Here is a 17,829-nt window from a genome sequence, read left to right on the forward strand (position 1 = left end):
ATGGTATCTCCCCACACGTCGGCGACGCCTCTGTACCGTTTGTGACCAATAGCAGAAAAACAGCGTGGCGGAACTAATGAACACGGATACGCCGCATGGCGTGTCCTGCATTTTTGAATTTCATGGTTGAAGACTAAATGTCTATGTTTCTTCTATTCGAATGCAAACACATGCCAGATAGTTTGCTCGCCCTGATTTCACATTCAACAAAATTCGTGATGCAAGAATCTGACCCACGCGTACATTCAAACTTTATTTAAAAGAAAAGCTAGACAATAAATATCCCGCAAAGAGTAATAGTAACTGAAAATATATACACAATTACTTGTATTAATTTAACAACCAGATTTTTTGTAGTCTACAATATGGGCGGGGATAATTTTAGAGAATGCATTACTTGTGGCAGAATTGGCAGATAATGGAGGGGAGTCAAAACAAAAGTATTTTTAAAAAGATAAATAAATTGCAATCTAAACTTACATTTCAGTCACAAGCAAAAAGCTGAATTCACTGAATTCAGACCTTAGGTCATTATGCCCTTCAGTATTGTACTGTGCACAATACAATAAGGCAAGTTTAACCACATCGCACTTCATTCATATCTTTGATATATAGATATGTAGGACTTGTCCATCCTGGAATTTATATTCTTCTCAATGTTTCAATAGTATGATGAACACGTCTTTGTTGAATCCACAGCAAAATACATTGCAAGTTAAAAAAAATAATAATCCCAAAGCCAAGATTGGCTAGCCAAAGCAATTGTCCAGTCCTATAAGAGTCTTTTATCTCCGTCTGGGGTCACTGAGGTCAGGGGTTCCAACGCAGGTCACAGATCAGAGCAATGTGGTCAGACGGATGAGACACACTGGGTAAGGCCGCATAGGTGGTGACCTCCTGATGGCTCGGCAGGGGAATCACCTGCTCCACCTGAGTTGTCACAACCATCATCAGAAATTAGACAATCAGCAACAGGCAATAACTCTGTACTTCGTTATCGAAATGCCAACTAACAAGTATATTGATTTCTCCTATTCAGAGTAAGAATAGGGAAAAACTACCACAAAGGTGGCAAAATGGCATATATTTTTGGCAGATGAATACTTTTCAGCTGCAACTGCAATATTCATATATGTTTCAGAGATTAAAAAGACAATCAGCCTTAGCTTATTAGCAGTATTTAAACTGTTAAGACTGCCAGTGTCCCAACCTGCATGCTCTCTGGCTGTATGAAGATATAGTCCAGGCAGCCGTGAAATCCCCCCACATAGTTGGTGTAGGTAGGTCGGTTGCAGGCACTCATCAGTGGGGGAAACGCAGAGAGAAGCTCCATGTTGCAAGACTCCTCCGATCCTGAGCTGCTCCAGTCTGCGTGCTGCTGAGGGATCTTAGTCTCTGTGACCAACTGGAACACACCTGGCAACACCAACAGAAGTAACATCAACGTCCATCCCAGAGGTCCGTCTGGATGGAGGGTGAATCTGCTTGCAGCATGCCATCACATGTTGAATTACCTGAGTCAGGACATGAGTTGAAGTCACCGCAGAAGAGCAGCGGGGCATCAGGTGCGACCTCGCTGATCACATGATTCAGGTGCTGTAGAGCCACGCCCATCTGCACCAGCCGAACATTTCCACCTTCAGAGGAGGTCGGATTAGAATTTAAAACTGGATCGGTACGGCCAAAATGTTGGTGCAGTAAATATTACATGGAAATCATTCAGTCTTGTTCATGTTATGTTATTTTCAATTACTAGTGAATATATTATAATCCTTCACTTGAAAATGGGTCTGATTTCAACTTCTTCTGTGCAAATGTATAGTTATGTGTGAAGAGGCAGGTGTACGGACAGAAACCCTGATGGCATGAAAGGACGGTTGTACCTTTTGGGTGCCAGAATAAATGAGTGTTGGCCACACACACCTTCCTGCCCGGTTTATTCAGGTCCTCCAACACAGTGACCTGTGGAGAAATTAGGAGACACCACCACACATCTTCATATAGCAATCTGTTGGTTCAAGGTTGAAACATCTTCCTAGAACTCAGTTCAAGGTGTGACTTTCTGAATGACTTGCAGTGCAGTAATGGGACAGCACTACCTGTAGGGTGGTAGACCTCTGTAATATCTTTTCCTTAAGAGATTCAATGGCACAGACTCTCTCCAGCAGCTGGGAATGGATGGGGTCAGATGTCAAGGCCTGGCTCAGAATGATGTCATGACTGCTCAGCCACTTAAACTTCGACCTGAATGGAAATTATATTTTTAAATTGATTAAATTAACAATGGATTTTAAAATTAATCAATACTGATGTTTTTTTTGTTTTTTTTAAGTTTCTTGTTAGATCAAACCTGCGGTAGAATGTGGCCATCCCTTCATGCTGCTTCTCTTTAATCCTGAAGGTGCCATCCAATCCAAAGGCATCCATGGCCGGACTTAGACTGTCCGTGAACACCCCTACGGAACGGAGACAATTCAGTACATTCTAATTGGCCAATCAGCTTGATTTTATCGTCAGCACAGATGGGAATTGCAACAAGCTCTGACGACCTTTGTCGACCTCCTGCAGGCAGATGATGTCAGCGTTGTAGCCGGCCAGCTCCTTCTTGATCAGGTTCTGCCTGTAGTCCAGCTGCAGGGCGTACGGGGCGCAGTACGGATAGAGCACAGTCTTGGAGTGTTCCGTCTGAGCGTACACATCGGCCAGGATGTTGTACGTCACCACTCTCACTGCCGGCCACTCCGCTTCTTTGACCGTGTACATGTGTCGGTTGTCAAAAGTGCAGGCGCCGGGTCCGGCCTCCACGACTCCCGCAGAAACCAGCTCCTGAGACGAGCCAATGCGAGTTCCGTCTTTAGGCGTGCAGCGCAGTTTGAACCTGTGACCGATGTCCTGATTGGAGGGGACGTGAACTCTCCCATGTCCCACCTCGGCCCATTTGCCGTCCTGACCTGGAGCCTCTTCAGCAGCTTCAGGGCTGTACCAAGAAAGAGAGGGGGAAGAGGAAGACTTAAGCAAAATAGCATTTTCGTTTTCACCTTCCTTGTTTTTTTAATAAACAAGAAATAAATGTGTTGTTGGACCTATTTTTTCAACATGCAACTTGGTTGTGGTTAATCGATTTGTGACTGAGGGCAAAGCCACAGAGCTTTTTAATGATTCAGTCTCTCCACTCTGTCTGTCTGTCCAACTGCCAAAGGAGTTAATTTACTTTGGCCCTTTCCAACCTACAAAATATAAAATGCACACGTTTCCATGGTCATTACCTCGCGTTTGGAGTATTTTCTTTATACCAAGTGAACTCGCAGTCGTGAAGGTTGCCGAACTCCATCTGCAGGTTCGGACAGACGGGGTACCCGGCCAGCATGGACACCGGGAGCTCCGCCAGGGTGAAGGTAGGACTGTTCCTCAGCACCGAGTACCGTACGTCACCGACCTGCAGCACGGCGCCGTCCCGCCACGCCTCCGAGTTCGGCACCGTGTCGGCCACTTCCGCCCCGTCGTAGAACAGCTTCACTGCGGTGAGTTCCGGGGATTCGTCCTCCATCTGCTCCTGCTTCCCCTTGTTCCTCCTCATCTTCTTCGCCTTGGCCTGGCTCTTGACGACGCCGTTGGCGATGCGAGCCAGGACTTTGCCCAGCTCTTCGCTCTGGTCCCGAAGCATCTGCTTGTTGCTGCCGTCCAGCGTGAAGCAGATGGTGAGCTTGGGCTCCCCGGGAAGACACCTCACCACGGCGGGCTCCATCCTGCCGAGGAGGCGGCGAGTCTCGCTGAGAGGACGCGACGAAAAGAGCGGGCGCCGGGGAAGCAGTGCGAGGGCAGCGCCGGCGAGGTGTTTCAACATGAAGCCCCTGGTGGCCCCCGGTGATAAGAGCCGGTCTGAAGTGCTCAGTTAACGGTCAGCGAAGCTCCGGGTGTGCGCACCTCTCATGGAGCTATCATAGAGCTACACCAACAATTGCTAACGTCAAAAAAGGTAAACACGGGGGTCAAAGGTCAAACAATAAACTATTCGACTCTATATGACTGCTATGAAAAGTAAAGCACACCTTGCCAAGTCCTGTCTCGCACTAGCATGTCGCTGTTAATATCCAGATATTGTAGTTTGACAACAGAACACTCCGACTCGTGGCTGATGAGCGGTTTGGTCCGCGACCAGACTGGTCAAAGATGCGGGCTGACAGGAGGCACTTCAGAGGGAGCGCCGGTAGAGAGACGGGACAGCCAAGATCACTCACAAACTGACGACCGTCGCATGTTTCGCTGTCAAAGCTGTAGCAGTGTCAGTTTGTTACTCTACACTAATACGATTAGACCACAGTCAAAGTGTGCACTGCAGTTGTAAAGCTACATTAGCGGCCACTTGTGCAACGACAACGTGAGGGTTCTTCTCACTCGGCAGGAAAGAATATGGCTGCACGAACGCGTCAATACTCATCACTGCCATCTACTGGGGGAAAATAACATTACACCAAAACATTTGAAGCGGCAAACCTTTGGAATCAAAGAAAAACGGGACAAAATGTGTTCGAATAATGTTGGGACTTAACATTGCTATCAGAAAATTATATCAGACGATTGTATTATATTATTAGACGATTCTAAAGTTCTTCAAACAAAACAGGTATAACAATATATATATATATATATATATATATATATATATATATATATATATATATATATATATATATATATATATATATATATATTACATATAACAACCTTCCAACCAATTAAATCTTCAAAAAATATATATCAAAAAGCCATCAATGTGTTTTTAAAATTAAATTTATCAAAAAAAGACAATTACAGATATTTACTAATATAGCACAGTAGGTTTATTAAAAAATACAATAAATACATTTCAAAAATCTAACCCTGAGCTGAAGAATAACATCACACCAGAGCTTTCTCGCAAGTCATTGACATTAATTTGGCTGTGTGTCCTTTGGTTGAACGTGATCAATAAAACCACATTAAAGGATGTTTTTCTCAACATCTTCCACACAGCACTGCTCTGTCTGCTCAGCGTTTTCGGGGTAGTAGATGTCAGCTTTGTGATCATCGTCGTGCTCGATGTGTTTCAGGTGGATGACCATGTGCAGGGCGTAGGCCAGGACGAGCAGCAGGATGAGAGAGGTGATGAGGCCCATGAGGATGGCCGGCGTCAGGAAAGTAGCGCAGTCACTTGCAGGAGAAAATTTACCAGCGGTAATGTTGAAGGCCTGAATCTAAAAAAGGGGACAGAGACATTTGGATTGACGTTTAGGGTGGTTGGAGAATCAAGTTTGTTTGCATTCAACATTATTCACTGTAAGTAATTGCTAAATGTTTCAATAAATATGGCTGTTTTTTCAACTGTATGTTGCCTAAAATAAGAACAATGATTTAATGATACAAAGCTTTAGCATGAACGCATAAACTTTAATGCAATATATTGTTATATGTTATAGATTAATCATAGAGGATGTAAGATATGTAACATTCATGGACAAACTGGTTAAACATTTTGACCAGATATATAAAGTAAATAATTGAATGTAATCTAATTTGCACTCTGAGAGCAACTCTCTTCATGGACCATTTTAACCCTGAGTTTTTGACATTGATAATGATGATAATTGCGCTACTGTGGAACACTGAAGAGAGCTCCTTCTCACGTGGAAGTTGGTGAAGGTGATGGACCAGCGGCGGGCCTGCTCATTGCTTGGCAGCAGCAGGGTGCTGTAGTGCTGCAGGTTGCTGACGTGAAGGCAGTGATAGGAGGAAGACGCCGGGGCGTACACCTCACTGGCGTTGAACGCAGCCTCTTCCGATTTGTTGTAGAGCAGAGAGACGCTTTCCATGGAAAACCACCACTGGTCCGAAGACTCGTAGAAAGTGTTGGACATCTGGACTCTGAGCGGAGGGCACCGTCAACATGGGGAGCAAGGACAACCTACTGTTAATCCTGATGGAAAGCGTCACGTGATTTTTACTTCAATGATGATACGATGTGACTTACATGATGGAAAGGCTCCTCAAATCTTCCACATCCCCATACCTCATGACCAACCTACACAAGACACCCAGAAATACTTACATGAAGCTTGTTTGTTAAGTGTTTTTGGCATTTGAAAGCCACATGAGGTTATAATCCTGATGTTGAATTACATTGTAAGTCTATTTCCTCTAAATACAGTAAGAAATAGAACATTTCTGAACTTTATCAAATAAAGTTTTGTACTATATAAAAATGTGAACAAACTAAGTAATTTATAATTTAAAATTAATAAAACTTAGATTTGGTTTGGGCTTTTTTTGCACCATATATTCTGACAACTCATTCAGTCAGACGAGTATGTGTACATTGCTTTATCCTCTCGGCAGACCGACTGGCTGGTGTCGACTGATTTCAGGGGTGAAAACGTTCTCTCCGTCAGGTCCAGATGTTTCTGCCTCTCGTAACGGAGGGACAGCTTCCTGGCCTGGAACAGGATGCATGGTTTGCCATCTGACAACACCTAGTCCACATAGAGCAATAGAATAAAGGATGGTTACAAACTGAGAAAGTGGGAGTTATGTTAAAAATATTTCAGAAGTGATTTGGAGGCTACAACACCTGAAGAGGAGGGAAGGGAAGCGCAGCACCTGGTGCCTGAAGTAACCTCCGACGTGATGCTTCTGGGAAATAAAGTTTAAAAAAAAATATGGTGGGTTGAATTACATAGTATGACATAGATCAGCTAAGGGTATCCATTTGTTGGATTTTCAAGGTGACAGGAGCTTACCGTGGACTGAAACAACAGCAGAACTGTGAAGACAAAGAGCAGACAGGTCAATAAATAACTTACACAGTGAACATCATGCTCTTTCTTTCTTTCATTAAAAATCTCTTTCATTATTCAGTCATTTGTTCTTCCTCTTAACCGCGCATCTGTCAGCGAGGTCTGTTGTGTTGTTTCTACACCTGCGTTTCTTAATTGTGTCTTTCCGTCATGTGGTGTCTTCTTCAGTGCATATGTTTTTGTGTAAACTCTTAAATCTGTTCCAAAAAATGCTTGAAAGAAAACACATTTAAAAGAAAGTAAATGGAAAGAAATTGTTCAGACAAGACAAAATTTACAGTGTGTGATTAGCGGGAGTTCAGTTTCAGCTGTAGTGTACGCCTTCAATGAAACAAGATTCATAAAGAACTGTCAGAGCAACAACAAATCAGAATGAGTGCTTACAAACAAGTTAACCTCAATCTAAATTCTAAAATCAGAAATATCTTGAATAGTGTTTAAATAATTATTGTTGTTCTAATGTGTGCTTGACATACACAGGAGGCTCATAAACAGGTCTTGTTTAGAGAAATTAAACTTGACACCTACTATTATTATTATTATAAGTAGTAGTAGTATTATTGCCACACTATGCTATTTAAATGCAAGGGCATTGTTAGGATGGTCAAAAAAAATTGAGTAGAGATTTGCAGTCTACCCTAAGTGTGATGTCAGTGGTCCAGCCTGTGGATTAGAATTAAAGGTTACAGACAACGCAATCAGTCTGGAACAAGGATGTAGGCTGCTGAAAGCTCTCAATCTGACCCAGATTACAGGCAGTGGCTCCAGTAGTGGGAAAACGATGAATGAGAAGATTTAATATTTGAGCACCAGAACAATCAACCAGACTGCTTTCCCAAAACAAATATGCTGGACAAGCATCTCTAAATCACTCTGTCTAGATTAACAGGTAAAATAAACCACACTAGAGAAAACTGTCTGGTCTCCAGACAAGATATCGAAGAAGTTTGCCCGACTAGCTGATGCAAACACACAAAAGATTGTCTTGGTCCCAAAAACATTTTGTCAAATGAATGACTTCATGTTTGTCTCTGCTGCTTGGAACATGCAGACCAAAACAGGTCACAGCAGCTTGTCAAGAAGACAGTGAAGACCCTGTGTGTGCAACCTTCTTGAAACACCTTTACAGCCACCTGTCCTCCCACCTGTCAACTGCTAAAGAGGGCCATGGTGGACAAACCTCTGCCCCCTGAGCCTGCTTCAAACCATATAGATACCAACATCGGTTGGTGTCAAACATTCAGTTCCATTAAGAAGATCTCAATCTCTTTCATACTCCAGGTGGAGAAGACAACTGAACCTGGATGCTACACGTCAAATGTTCCTCTCTTTGTCTCAGGCTGGAAATCCTCCCAGAAAGTATGACTGCCAGTACGGGCTGAATGTATGATAAATGCTTGTACAACAACAAAAAGCATAGCTTTATCAAATCCTCCTCAATGCCCTTCAGCCAAAAGAGGTTTAGCTGCTCCTGTGAATCGGAGCGAAAGACTGTGGATTTGGGATTGAACTCATTGCATAATTATACGATCAAGAGCACGCACGCGCGCGCACGCACACTCTCACACACACGTAAACGCATACATGATTTCCATTAACGTGTATTTAAAATTTTGTTTATCCTTAGGTCTGATTCGAACTTATGCAAAAGGGTCAAAGTGTGTTTAGGATTAGTCAAATTCAACAATCAGGGAAATAAGGGGGAAAATTAATGTTGGAATGTAAATAAACCAAATAAACCAAGACCTGAATGAACAAGCCTATATGCTGCAATAGAGTATTTTCCTTTTCCTGCGAAGCTATACTGTACCTTACAAAATATTTGTAAGCAGGTAATTTTAGCAACTGCAACATAAGGAAATTGCATCCTTCAGCTAAAGATGTATATTTTTATATCCGAGAACAGTTAGAAGCTAAAAAAAAAAAAAAAAAAAAAAAAATGCACAAACAAAGTGACTAATAGACAGTTAATGATCAGGATAGCACAAACACGACTCAAAAAAATAATTGTCACTGTGAGCAGTAGGTAGGCAGAAACAAGGGGTTGTTCCTCCGGCCCCTGTTTAAAAAATAAATAATTGAATGCAGCTTTAAATAAATGACACAGCCAGTGATACTGGGCTTGGTTGACCACACAGCTCAAAAGCATTGTTAATCTTTGAGCTGACCATGTCAAGAGTCAAAGATTAGAGAGTCAGTAGAGGTCAGCAAATATATTGTCGAGGTAAAACATCATCTCTGCCCCTGATCTTTTGTCTTTTACCTGTCGGCGGATCGTTGGTACTGGCAGCTGCACGACTGCAGGTGGATGGCGACGACAAAGAGGAGGATGCAGCAATGCTTCCAGGGTGAAGCCATCACTGTGCTCACCGGAGGCTGATGCCAGCACACTCTCCTCCTTTGTAATCTGCTTTAATCAGCCCACCGTATTTAAGCCCCCCTCCACTGACTGACTGGTGAGACAGCCAATCGGGGCAGAGCACAGATATTTAGTGACGTGAGAGCCCTGCCTCTGCACGTGAGTCAAAGACGTTTGCTGTTTCCTCATTATTTAATTTCCTTGTCGCGTCTGTGACAATAATTTTATTCACAGCAGATTATGTTTCCATATTTTCTTATGTTATTGAAAATGATTAAATCCTAAATAATAAAACAGTGTGATTAACAATTTAGACGTAATAGATTATTGATGATGATTTTTACGTTTGTCGTTCAATACAATAAGACAAACAAAAGCAAATATTTACAATTAATATAATAGTTTATAATAGTGTTCTTGTTCTTGCAGGAGCTATGGGTACATAGATTTTAAATCAGATCTTTCCTACACCACTTGACCAGGGTGTACCCTGCCTTTGTCCTATTACAGCTGGGAGAGGCTCCAGCAAACTCCCACGACTCTGAGTGCAGGAGAAAGCATAGAAGATGGATGGATCTATGCTATATTTACAATACATTTTACGCTTTTTATTTAAATGTATTATTTCTTACAATATATCACTAATAATATAGAGATGTTTACGATGAAATAAGTGCATGTAAAATGTATAATAGTATTGAATTTATGTATGAATATGCACTGTATATAACTAAAATGTTATCATAATTGCAATACATTTTTAGTCTAGGGTTTCTGTTTACTTTTTAATGTTTTAGTGTTTAATTTTACTCAGGCATTTATGCAGCCACCGCGGACTGGGGCCTTCCCGAACCACACATTGCCGCGGTGCATGCTGGGTCTTTCCTTTCCATCCCAGCCTCGCTTCTGCAATCATGGGTATGGCCTTTAGTTTCACTCTAAATGTGGAGAAATTATTGTCATGGCTTGGATTGCTAACGACGAACTTGTGAATAAATACTCTAGAAACGTTTTTGGTTGGTTTGTAGCTTTGAGAAACGTACGGTCAGTTTAAAATCATCTATTATTCGCCGTTCTCCGTTTCCGCAACGTGGAGCGGCCATGTCCTGGTAGCGTAGTAGCGCTAGCGGCATGCTAGCCTCGTTAGCTTTACCTAGTATGTTATTCCAAATTACCCCATACCTGTGGGTAATTTTTATTTTTTTATCGTTATCATTTTATCTTAGAAGCGCTTTATCGTTAAAAAAAACAGTTTTCGGTCAGGCAGTGGGTGCTAGTTGGCACAATTGATATTGTATCTGCCACGGCGTTACTGTTGCCATCTAGCATAGCAGAGTCGGCGAATTACAGCTAAAATATTTTACATTAGTCCATCGCAAGGTTTTCTCATTCTACTATGTTGTATTAAGTTTGTTTCCCGTTGCAAGATTGTCAAAGTTAACTTGTGACAGGCGTGATGGGTTGACTGCTTACATTCCAGACGCATATTCTCGAACGCAGGCCCCCCTTTTAACGTTAAATGTGATTGAGTTTTTCATCCGTTTCGGCAATTCTTCCTATGACTGTTAAAACGTTGAACTTTTTGAGCTCTATCTCATGTTGAGCTAATCAGACACCAAACATCTACAACGTGTAGACCGCTGTCGCTGTGATCGTTTGTTTGATCGTTTTCTCTGTATGATGTATTATTAATCTGACACAACTTGCTTTGCAAAAGTCCCTCACACTGTTTTGGTGTCTTCTTTTCAGGAAAGTGTCGTGGTCTGCGCACTGCCAGAAAGCTCCGTAACCACCGCCGTGAGCAGAAATGGCACGATAAACAATACAAGAAAGCCCATCTGGGCACTGCCCTGAAGGCCAACCCCTTTGGAGGAGCTTCCCACGCCAAGGGAATTGTACTTGAGAAAGTGTGAGTGTTATGGACCCGTCACTCCTTACATGTCCCTGTAAAGTGTAGAACTTAGACCGTTTTTTTTTTTTTTAATATATATATACCTGCGTCTATTTGCTGTAGTGCTATTCAAATGTATGTGTCTATTAATGTTATGCACGAAGTGTGAGCTTAACGATGTGATGTTTCTCTCCTTCTGTTTGCAGTGGTGTTGAGGCTAAGCAGCCCAACTCTGCCATCAGGAAGTGCGTGAGGGTTCAGCTCATCAAGAACGGCAAGAAGATCACTGCCTTCGTCCCCAATGACGGTTGCCTGAACTTCATTGAGGTAAATGCTCCATCTCTGTGGACATGGATTGCTGGAGGGGGAAACGAGCAAACTGTTTTTGCGCAGAAACATTGTCTGATTCTGATCTCTGATGTCACACAGTCCTCAAGTGGTTTCCACTGTTTTCTCTCAACGGTCATGCAACTGTGTTTACGAGTAACACTGTCCTCTGTCCCGCAGGAGAACGACGAGGTTCTGGTGGCAGGATTCGGACGTAAAGGTCACGCCGTGGGTGACATTCCTGGAGTCCGTTTCAAGGTGGTCAAGGTTGCCAACGTGTCCCTGCTGGCACTCTACAAAGGCAAGAAGGAGAGACCTAGGTCATAAACATGACAGGCGGAAAATAAAATAAACTTGTTTTGAATTACTCCTCTTGTTCTGTCTTCATTGCACTGCATTTGTCTGAACGAATCAGAATTTGTGCAACACATTCATGTTTTTTTGGAGGGGAGCCTTTGTGAGCATTGATTACACAATACATTGAATTAACTGGAACAAGTACACAAGTTAATACTAGTCAATGGGCTGTAAAGATGCTTTCTATGCGAGGATGTGATGAAACACCTGGTAAGATCGTGTTGAGGACTTGTTGCATTATGAAAAATAAAACCTGTCTTCACATTAACGCTGACTCTGATTTAAAAAGGTTAATGGAACAGGAGCTCAAGCTAGCTGGACCCCAAATATACAGGAGGAAAACAGTGTCGAGTGTTAAATATAGTAACGGGTGTCATATCCACACCTGCTGTAGCCGAGCAGCCCAAACACTGGAGCCACGCAGTAGTTTCATTCTCAACTTGATGACTTCTCCCTTATTATGCGGAATTTAACCCAATATTGAGGATCCGGACGGTGCAGACCGGCTGAAGGGCTGCCCATGCAGTTTTATGATACAAGTTTATTGGTTGAACCCGCATTGGCAAACAGCTCTGGTTTCAATCACGAGTCAGACCCTCTCAGCTCGTTCTGCTATCTGGCGGAAACAGACACAACAGATCCAGTTTAGGTTTACAGGGACACCACAGCCAGCAGAAGGAATCAGAACAACTGGACCACGAGGTAAACAAGCCCAAAACGTCAAGTCTGTCGACGGACTGAAAGTTTGACTTGTTCTGTTATAAGGTTCAACTAAACTGGCCTAGTTTCCAGTTTATCTTTTGCTGCTGCTTTTGTTGTTTGTAAGTGAAGCCTAAAAGTGTATTGTCTCCTTTGCCAAAGTGCAGTTAATACAGTGTTAACCAATGAACACTGGTGGCACGATGGGCTGTTTTTACAGTCTCCTAAACAGAATGCCTTGGTGACTTTATTTTCTTAAAACAGGTGCATGTCGCGTTGAAAACTCGAGAGTCCTTGAGGGTTTAGATTTGTGCTGCTTTTGAAAAGGTGGGAAAAAACCTGTGAAAAGAAATGAACTTGATGCAAAACACCGGTGAACATTGAAAGAATCACACACTAGCTTGAACTCAAGTCCCACCTCTCACTGCACATTTCACATATCAATAATGGATGGTGGATGGCTCTTATATGACATCACGATACAACTCCCTTTCGAGATGCACCCATTAATACAAAATGAGTAAAACTCTTTCTGTCTTCTGTTTTATTTGTTCATCAGTATCATATTTAACTTTACCAATAGTTGTCAAAGCCACATGAAGTGACAAACAGTTCCATGTTCAACTGTCTTTAGTATCAGACCTGACTGACGAAGTATTGAACGATGGACACATTAATGCATTTGGTTCAAGGAAAAACATTGTGTTCTCTTGAAAAAAGGGAGGGCTGATCTTTTCTTGTAGGCATCATGGAATTTGAAGAGTTTGAACCGCAGGAGGATAATGACGAAGAAGACGCAGCCATTCAGTACATGATCGAACAGAGTCTGCTGGAGAGCATCAAGCAGATGGAAACCCTGAGAGACCCCACAACTACAGGCACCAGGAGGTCAGACGTGGAGGTTGCTGAAGTTTGAAGTGCAACATGATGAATTCTGCTTTCCTGTCCTTAATTACCAACTTCTGCTTTACCCAAATAAATCTGGTCTGCTTATAAAGAATAACTGTATATTAACAGACAATGGGGGAAAAAAACAAACAATTTTAGCAGTTTTCTCTCTTCCCAGCTCAGGACCCGAGTCCTCAGTCAGCAGCAGGATCTTCACAGCTATAAGGCAAGGTAATGGTCTGCAGCCAGGTGAACCCTTGCTGAGCTGGGGAAAAAATTTCATGCTCTAGTTTTAGGGATTTTTGTGTTGAAACACAGGTGAAATGTTATTTTAAGATCACATGACCTATCCACTTGACCCCATGACTTCTTTCCAGGTAACGAGAAACTCCTGAAGGATCTGTCCGTCCACCACAGAGACAAGTTCTCGCAGCTGGACAGCAGAGGTTGGACTCCTCTCCACGCCGCAGCCGTTCAGACAAACCAGGCCGTTCTGGAGCTCACGCTCAAAGGTTTGCGTCCTCGGTCCGTCCGCTGCACAGGCCGGCCGTAGCCTCACACTCAGTGTCCTGCTGTCCAGCTTCAGGCGCAGACTCGGTGGACTGTCGCACTCCTCGAGGTCAGACGCCTCTCTTCCTGGCAGTAGAGGAAGGTCTGATGGAAAACGCCTCCTGCCTGCTGCAACATGGAGCTCAGGCCAACAGCCAGGACCAAGAGCTGGAATCGCCGCTGCTCACAGGTAGGGAGGGAAGACTACACTTGTGGCTATGCATGCAGTTTACCACCACTCAACTTTGCAATCTTCCTTTCCACTAATAACCCTACAGTTTATATGGGCAATAAGTTCTAAGGTTATTTATGAATCCACTGCTTACGTGGTACCTGCGCAGGTGGTTTTACCTGCAAACCTGTACAGGGGTTCAGTCGTCCGCACTGATGACCTCAGCTCCGCCTCTTCCTCCGCCTCCCCGTTGCTGGGTTTATTGACACTGCTGCCCTCTGGTGGCCATTTTTTGTAAATTCTCCTTTCTCTTCTCTCAGCCATCCACTCTGACCGCAGCGACCTGATGAAGCTGCTGCTCCACTGGGGAGCCAAGGTGAACCAGGAGGGCTGCCACGGCCGGCGGCCCCTCCACGAGGCCTCGCGGCTGGGCAGAGCCGCCGCGGTGAGCCTGCTGCTGGAGGCCGGAGCGCAGCCGGACCCTCGCAGCCACTACGGCCTGACACCGCTGGCCCTGGCCGCTCAGGGAGGACACGCTCAGGTGGTGGAGACGCTGCTGAAGAGAGGTGAAGAGGTGAAGGGTGATGGGGTCCTCTAATAACTAGAGTCTAGTTCAGGAATGGGCAAACTACGGCCCAGGGGCCATATGCGGTCCGTTAAGCGTGTGTGATATATCGATAGAATTCCCATTGGGGTTTCTTTTGTCGTCATTTTTTTCAATGCAGGGGCTGACGTCCTGTCTCAGGCGCAGGACGACGCCTCCGTGCTGTACGAGGCTTCCTCCTCCGGGGACCCTGCAGTCATCAGCCTCCTGCTGGAGTACGGCGCTGATGCCAACGAGGCCAAACACACGGGACACATGCCCATCCACCGCGTGGCGCACAGGGGCCATCTGCAGTACAGTTCACAGAGTGTTTTCTCATTTGGGTTGTGTGTGTGTGGGATCCACATTTAAATCAGATCTGTAGGGAGGAAATAGGGACGTTTTAGTCATTTTCACGAAGCATAACATGTTTTTGCGTATGTCTGTGTGTTCCTCAGAGCTCTGAAGATGCTGATTCCAGTCACTTCAATGTCAGAGGTCAGTGAAAGTGGAATCAGTCCTCTGCACTCGGCTGCTGCAGGAGGACACTCACAGTGCATAAAGGTGTGTGTGTGCGTGTGTGATATCTGATTATCTAAACATTCACAACATGCCAGTGTCAAGACAACATGCGCATGGAAGTAGCAGCAGCAGTAGTAGCAGTAGCAGTAGTGTTAGTGTGTGTGTACAATCCTCATGAAAAAACAAATCTGGTTTTCCCAAGAAGAAGTGAGCTGCTGCTTTCTACTCTTCCTTCCTCCCTCCCCGTCCCCCATAAGGTCTTGCTGGACACAGGTTACGACCCCAACTACATGCTGCACCCGTGGGTCCGCCGGAGCTACGACGACGAGAGGAAGTCGCCGCTCTTCTTCGCCGTGTCCAACAACGACGTGCCGTCGGTCAAGCTGCTGCTGGAGGCCGGAGCCATGACCAACCAGGACCCAGTCAAATGTCTGCAGGTAGTCTGTGTGTGTGTGTTTGTGTGCGCGGTGTATACAATAAGATTTTTTTTTAAAGATTTCGAGATGTTTGAAGGCTACGAGGGTGGACATCAGGGTGGTGAATGTGTCTCGCAGGTGGCTCTTCGTCTGGGAAACTACAAGCTGATCGAACTCCTGCTGCAGTTTGGAGCCAACGTCAACTACTACTGCCGAGTCAACACCACGCACTTCCCCTCGGCCCTGCAGTACGCGCTCAAAGACGAGGTATGCAGGGGTCAGAAGGTCGCGAAACATGAAAATAATGATTATTCCTGTTTTTGAGAACAGATGGAGTAAAAGGTTTCAAATCGCAACAAGCTGGAAGTCAGAGTGAAGCACAGCGACATCTTAGCATGGCACTCGGAATCAGCTCTGTGTGTGTGTGTGTGTGTGTGTGTGTGTGTGTGTGTGTGTGTGTTAGGTGATGCTCAGGATGCTGTGTAGCTACGGTTATGACGTGGGGCGGTGCTTCGACTGTCCCTATGGCAACAGCGCCCATATTCCCGAAGGCTACGAGGGCTGGACCAACGCTGTGATCAAGGACACGCTGGTAAATGAAAAGAAGCGCCTTTTCCGTCTTTGGCCACCTGGTGGCAGCAGACCTGCAGTTTGCAGCGCGACAAGTTCAATAAGTGAAGTGAAAATCGAATTTCAAATTTAAAAAAAAACCTCATCAGAACAAATAAGATAGAAATAAAATCGTTTGGATCTTTTTATTTGCAGCCTTCTGATTTACGTTTCAACAGCGACCTTTTCCCACTCGCTGATAAACCATTTAAGTGAAAATAATATCCCTCTATGAACATCCTGCTCTGATTGACCAGCAGAGCATTTTGGGATTTGTAGTATTAACTCTACATGTGCTGTATAATAGCAGTGGGCCAGCTCTAGTAGTGATTTTGTATTGCCTCGCAGGCCAAATATCTTAACACTGTGGGCCAAGTTTGGCCTGCGGGCCAGAGTTTTACACCTATGCTTTAGCTAGTTTCTGGTTTCCACCTCTGAGGAATTCTACCTGTCTACCCGTGTGTGTGTGTGCAGTTCTGTGAGGTGATCACAGTGTCTTGGCTGAAGCACCTCTCTGGTCACGTGGTGCGCGTCCTGATGGACTACCTGGATCATGTGACCCTGTGTGCCAAGCTGAAGGTAGCCGTCATGGAGCAGAAGCAGTGGGCCGACATCTGCCAGCTGCAAGGTGACGGAGGGGCCGTCTGTGTGTGTGTGTGTGTGTGTGTGTGTGTGTGATAAGGCAGACTCAACCAGTCCTCTCCTCTATCTCTCGGTCTCCTCCTCTTTCACCTCCTCCTTCGCAGAGAACTCTCGCTGTCTGCAGCATCTGTGTCGTCTGAGGATCAGACGTTGCCTCGGCCGCCTTCGTCTTCGCTCTCCAGTGTTTATGAGCTTCCTGCCGTTGCCGGGGCGACTGAAGGACTACATCCTGTACCGCGAGTTTGACCAGCGGAGCAGCGCTTCCTGTTGAGACTGTCTTCGATGTAGCTGTGATTTATTATTATTTTTTTAAAGATATTTTCAATCGCTGAGTCCTTTTTATTTTTTTTTTACACAGTAAGACTTTAAAATCACTCAAGTTATTGGTTGGGATTTTTCTGCACTGCAGTGGTGTTGCAGCAAGAGTTTTCAGATTATTTTAGACTATCAAGAAAAACTGTCTTCACATTCTTCTGAAAAATATTTTAAGCTTTTTTAGTATTATTATTATTATTGCTTTCCACAACATTGTTAATCTATCAATCACAAACAACCTGGTCTGACTGTCAAAATGTGAACATGACATCAATGAAAATGTTTTGACTGTAAATTGTCAATTCTCACTGAATAATAAAGCAAGTAAATTGAGGACAGTATTCGTTTTTTCCCTGGCAAATGTATTTACAAAGGAGCTATTGACATGGAATTTCCATTATAAACTAGTGCTCACCAAACATGAAAATATTTTAAAAGAACTTAAACACTTAGTGTATATTGCATTTACTAACATGTCATAACGCAGCTATTTTCTCTTTCTGCACCATTACTCCACTGAATGTTGTAATTTTAACTGATATTTAGCAAATTTCTTTGTTAAAATAATCCTACAAGGATTTTTATAGTTGACAGCTATTTTATTTTTTTTAATTTTTTTAATGATTTTATTCGGCCATTAGTTTTCACCACTTTGTGCCTAATGACTGAG

At 43.9% G+C, this 17,829-nt stretch overlaps 4 protein-coding genes and 1 long non-coding RNA gene across 6 annotated transcripts; 3 read left to right on the forward strand and 2 right to left on the reverse strand.

Annotated features, from left to right (window-relative positions):
- Window positions 1-240: 240 nt before the first annotated feature.
- pde12 (phosphodiesterase 12) lies at window positions 241-3,844 on the reverse strand. The gene is made up of 8 exons (XM_076025186.1): window positions 3,267-3,844; window positions 2,550-2,977; window positions 2,351-2,456; window positions 2,100-2,244; window positions 1,884-1,962; window positions 1,515-1,637; window positions 1,211-1,416; window positions 241-930 (listed from the first exon to the last, which is right to left on the reverse strand). The coding sequence occupies exons 1-8, from the start codon at window positions 3,842-3,844 to the stop codon at window positions 811-813; spliced, it is 1,785 nt and encodes a 594-aa protein (XP_075881301.1). The 3' UTR covers window positions 241-810.
- On the forward strand, window positions 3,838-6,828 carry LOC142887498 (uncharacterized). Of its 2 annotated transcripts, XR_012926549.1 has the most exons (4): window positions 3,838-3,976; window positions 5,091-5,316; window positions 5,830-5,970; window positions 6,426-6,828. It is a non-coding gene; the product is annotated as an uncharacterized LOC142887498 (long non-coding RNA). The 2 variants fall into 2 exon arrangements; XR_012926548.1 differs by having other exon boundaries at window positions 5,830-6,828.
- On the reverse strand, window positions 4,780-9,434 carry atp6ap1la (ATPase H+ transporting accessory protein 1 like a). The gene is made up of 7 exons (XM_076025188.1): window positions 9,094-9,434; window positions 6,774-6,796; window positions 6,605-6,666; window positions 6,352-6,506; window positions 6,008-6,058; window positions 5,664-5,901; window positions 4,780-5,234 (listed from the first exon to the last, which is right to left on the reverse strand). Exons 1-7 carry the CDS (start codon window positions 9,186-9,188, stop codon window positions 4,980-4,982), a joined length of 879 nt encoding a protein of 292 aa, XP_075881303.1. The 5' UTR covers window positions 9,189-9,434; the 3' UTR covers window positions 4,780-4,979.
- Window positions 9,435-10,009: 575 nt separating this feature from the next.
- On the forward strand, window positions 10,010-11,775 carry rps23 (ribosomal protein S23). Its single transcript, XM_076025200.1, has 4 exons — window positions 10,010-10,107; window positions 10,939-11,098; window positions 11,287-11,407; window positions 11,588-11,775. Exons 1-4 carry the CDS (start codon window positions 10,104-10,106, stop codon window positions 11,732-11,734), a joined length of 432 nt encoding a protein of 143 aa, XP_075881315.1. The 5' UTR covers window positions 10,010-10,103; the 3' UTR covers window positions 11,735-11,775.
- Window positions 11,776-12,316: 541 nt separating this feature from the next.
- Window positions 12,317-17,490, forward strand: asb14a (ankyrin repeat and SOCS box containing 14a). Its single transcript, XM_076025194.1, has 13 exons — window positions 12,317-12,466; window positions 13,207-13,351; window positions 13,530-13,582; window positions 13,729-13,863; window positions 13,932-14,090; window positions 14,393-14,638; window positions 14,798-14,969; window positions 15,114-15,219; window positions 15,435-15,614; window positions 15,732-15,860; window positions 16,057-16,185; window positions 16,677-16,830; window positions 16,949-17,490. The coding sequence occupies exons 2-13, from the start codon at window positions 13,212-13,214 to the stop codon at window positions 17,113-17,115; spliced, it is 1,770 nt and encodes a 589-aa protein (XP_075881309.1). The 5' UTR covers window positions 12,317-12,466; window positions 13,207-13,211; the 3' UTR covers window positions 17,116-17,490.
- The last annotated feature ends 339 nt before the right edge of the window (window positions 17,491-17,829 follow it).

This window comes from Nelusetta ayraudi, unplaced genomic scaffold (assembly GCF_046127955.1).
Source record: "Nelusetta ayraudi isolate G7.1 ecotype Tasmania unplaced genomic scaffold, CSIRO-AGI_Nayr_v1 ptg000017l, whole genome shotgun sequence".
Taxonomy (NCBI): domain Eukaryota; kingdom Metazoa; phylum Chordata; class Actinopteri; order Tetraodontiformes; family Monacanthidae; genus Nelusetta; species Nelusetta ayraudi.

What these genes read in the sequence shown, in the direction of transcription:
- asb14a (XM_076025194.1), top strand. Translation starts at nt 13,212, where the DNA reads ATGGAATTTGAAGAGTTTGAACCGCAGGAGGATAATGACGAAGAAGAC. An exon ending in ACAACTACAGGCACCAGGAG is followed by an intron (nt 13,352 to 13,529) that starts GTCAGACGTGGA and finishes CTCTCTTCCCAG; the next exon opens with CTCAGGACCCGAGTCCTCAG. An exon ending in TCTGGAGCTCACGCTCAAAG is followed by an intron (nt 13,864 to 13,931) that starts GTTTGCGTCCTC and finishes CCTGCTGTCCAG; the next exon opens with CTTCAGGCGCAGACTCGGTG.
- atp6ap1la (XM_076025188.1), bottom strand. Translation starts at nt 9,188, where the DNA reads ATGGCTTCACCCTGGAAGCATTGCTGCATCCTCCTCTTTGTCGTCGCC. An exon ending in TTCCCTTCCCTCCTCTTCAG is followed by an intron (nt 6,507 to 6,604) that starts GTGTTGTAGCCT and finishes TATGTGGACTAG; the next exon opens with GTGTTGTCAGATGGCAAACC. An exon ending in TCACCTTCACCAACTTCCAC is followed by an intron (nt 5,235 to 5,663) that starts GTGAGAAGGAGC and finishes CCCCTTTTTTAG; the next exon opens with ATTCAGGCCTTCAACATTAC.
- rps23 (XM_076025200.1), top strand. An exon ending in GGAATTGTACTTGAGAAAGT is followed by an intron (nt 11,099 to 11,286) that starts GTGAGTGTTATG and finishes TTCTGTTTGCAG; the next exon opens with TGGTGTTGAGGCTAAGCAGC. An exon ending in GTTGCCTGAACTTCATTGAG is followed by an intron (nt 11,408 to 11,587) that starts GTAAATGCTCCA and finishes TCTGTCCCGCAG; the next exon opens with GAGAACGACGAGGTTCTGGT.
- pde12 (XM_076025186.1), bottom strand. Translation starts at nt 3,844, where the DNA reads ATGTTGAAACACCTCGCCGGCGCTGCCCTCGCACTGCTTCCCCGGCGC. An exon ending in GAAAATACTCCAAACGCGAG is followed by an intron (nt 2,978 to 3,266) that starts GTAATGACCATG and finishes TTCTTGGTACAG; the next exon opens with CCCTGAAGCTGCTGAAGAGG. An exon ending in CAACTCATGTCCTGACTCAG is followed by an intron (nt 1,417 to 1,514) that starts GTAATTCAACAT and finishes TGGTGTTGCCAG; the next exon opens with GTGTGTTCCAGTTGGTCACA.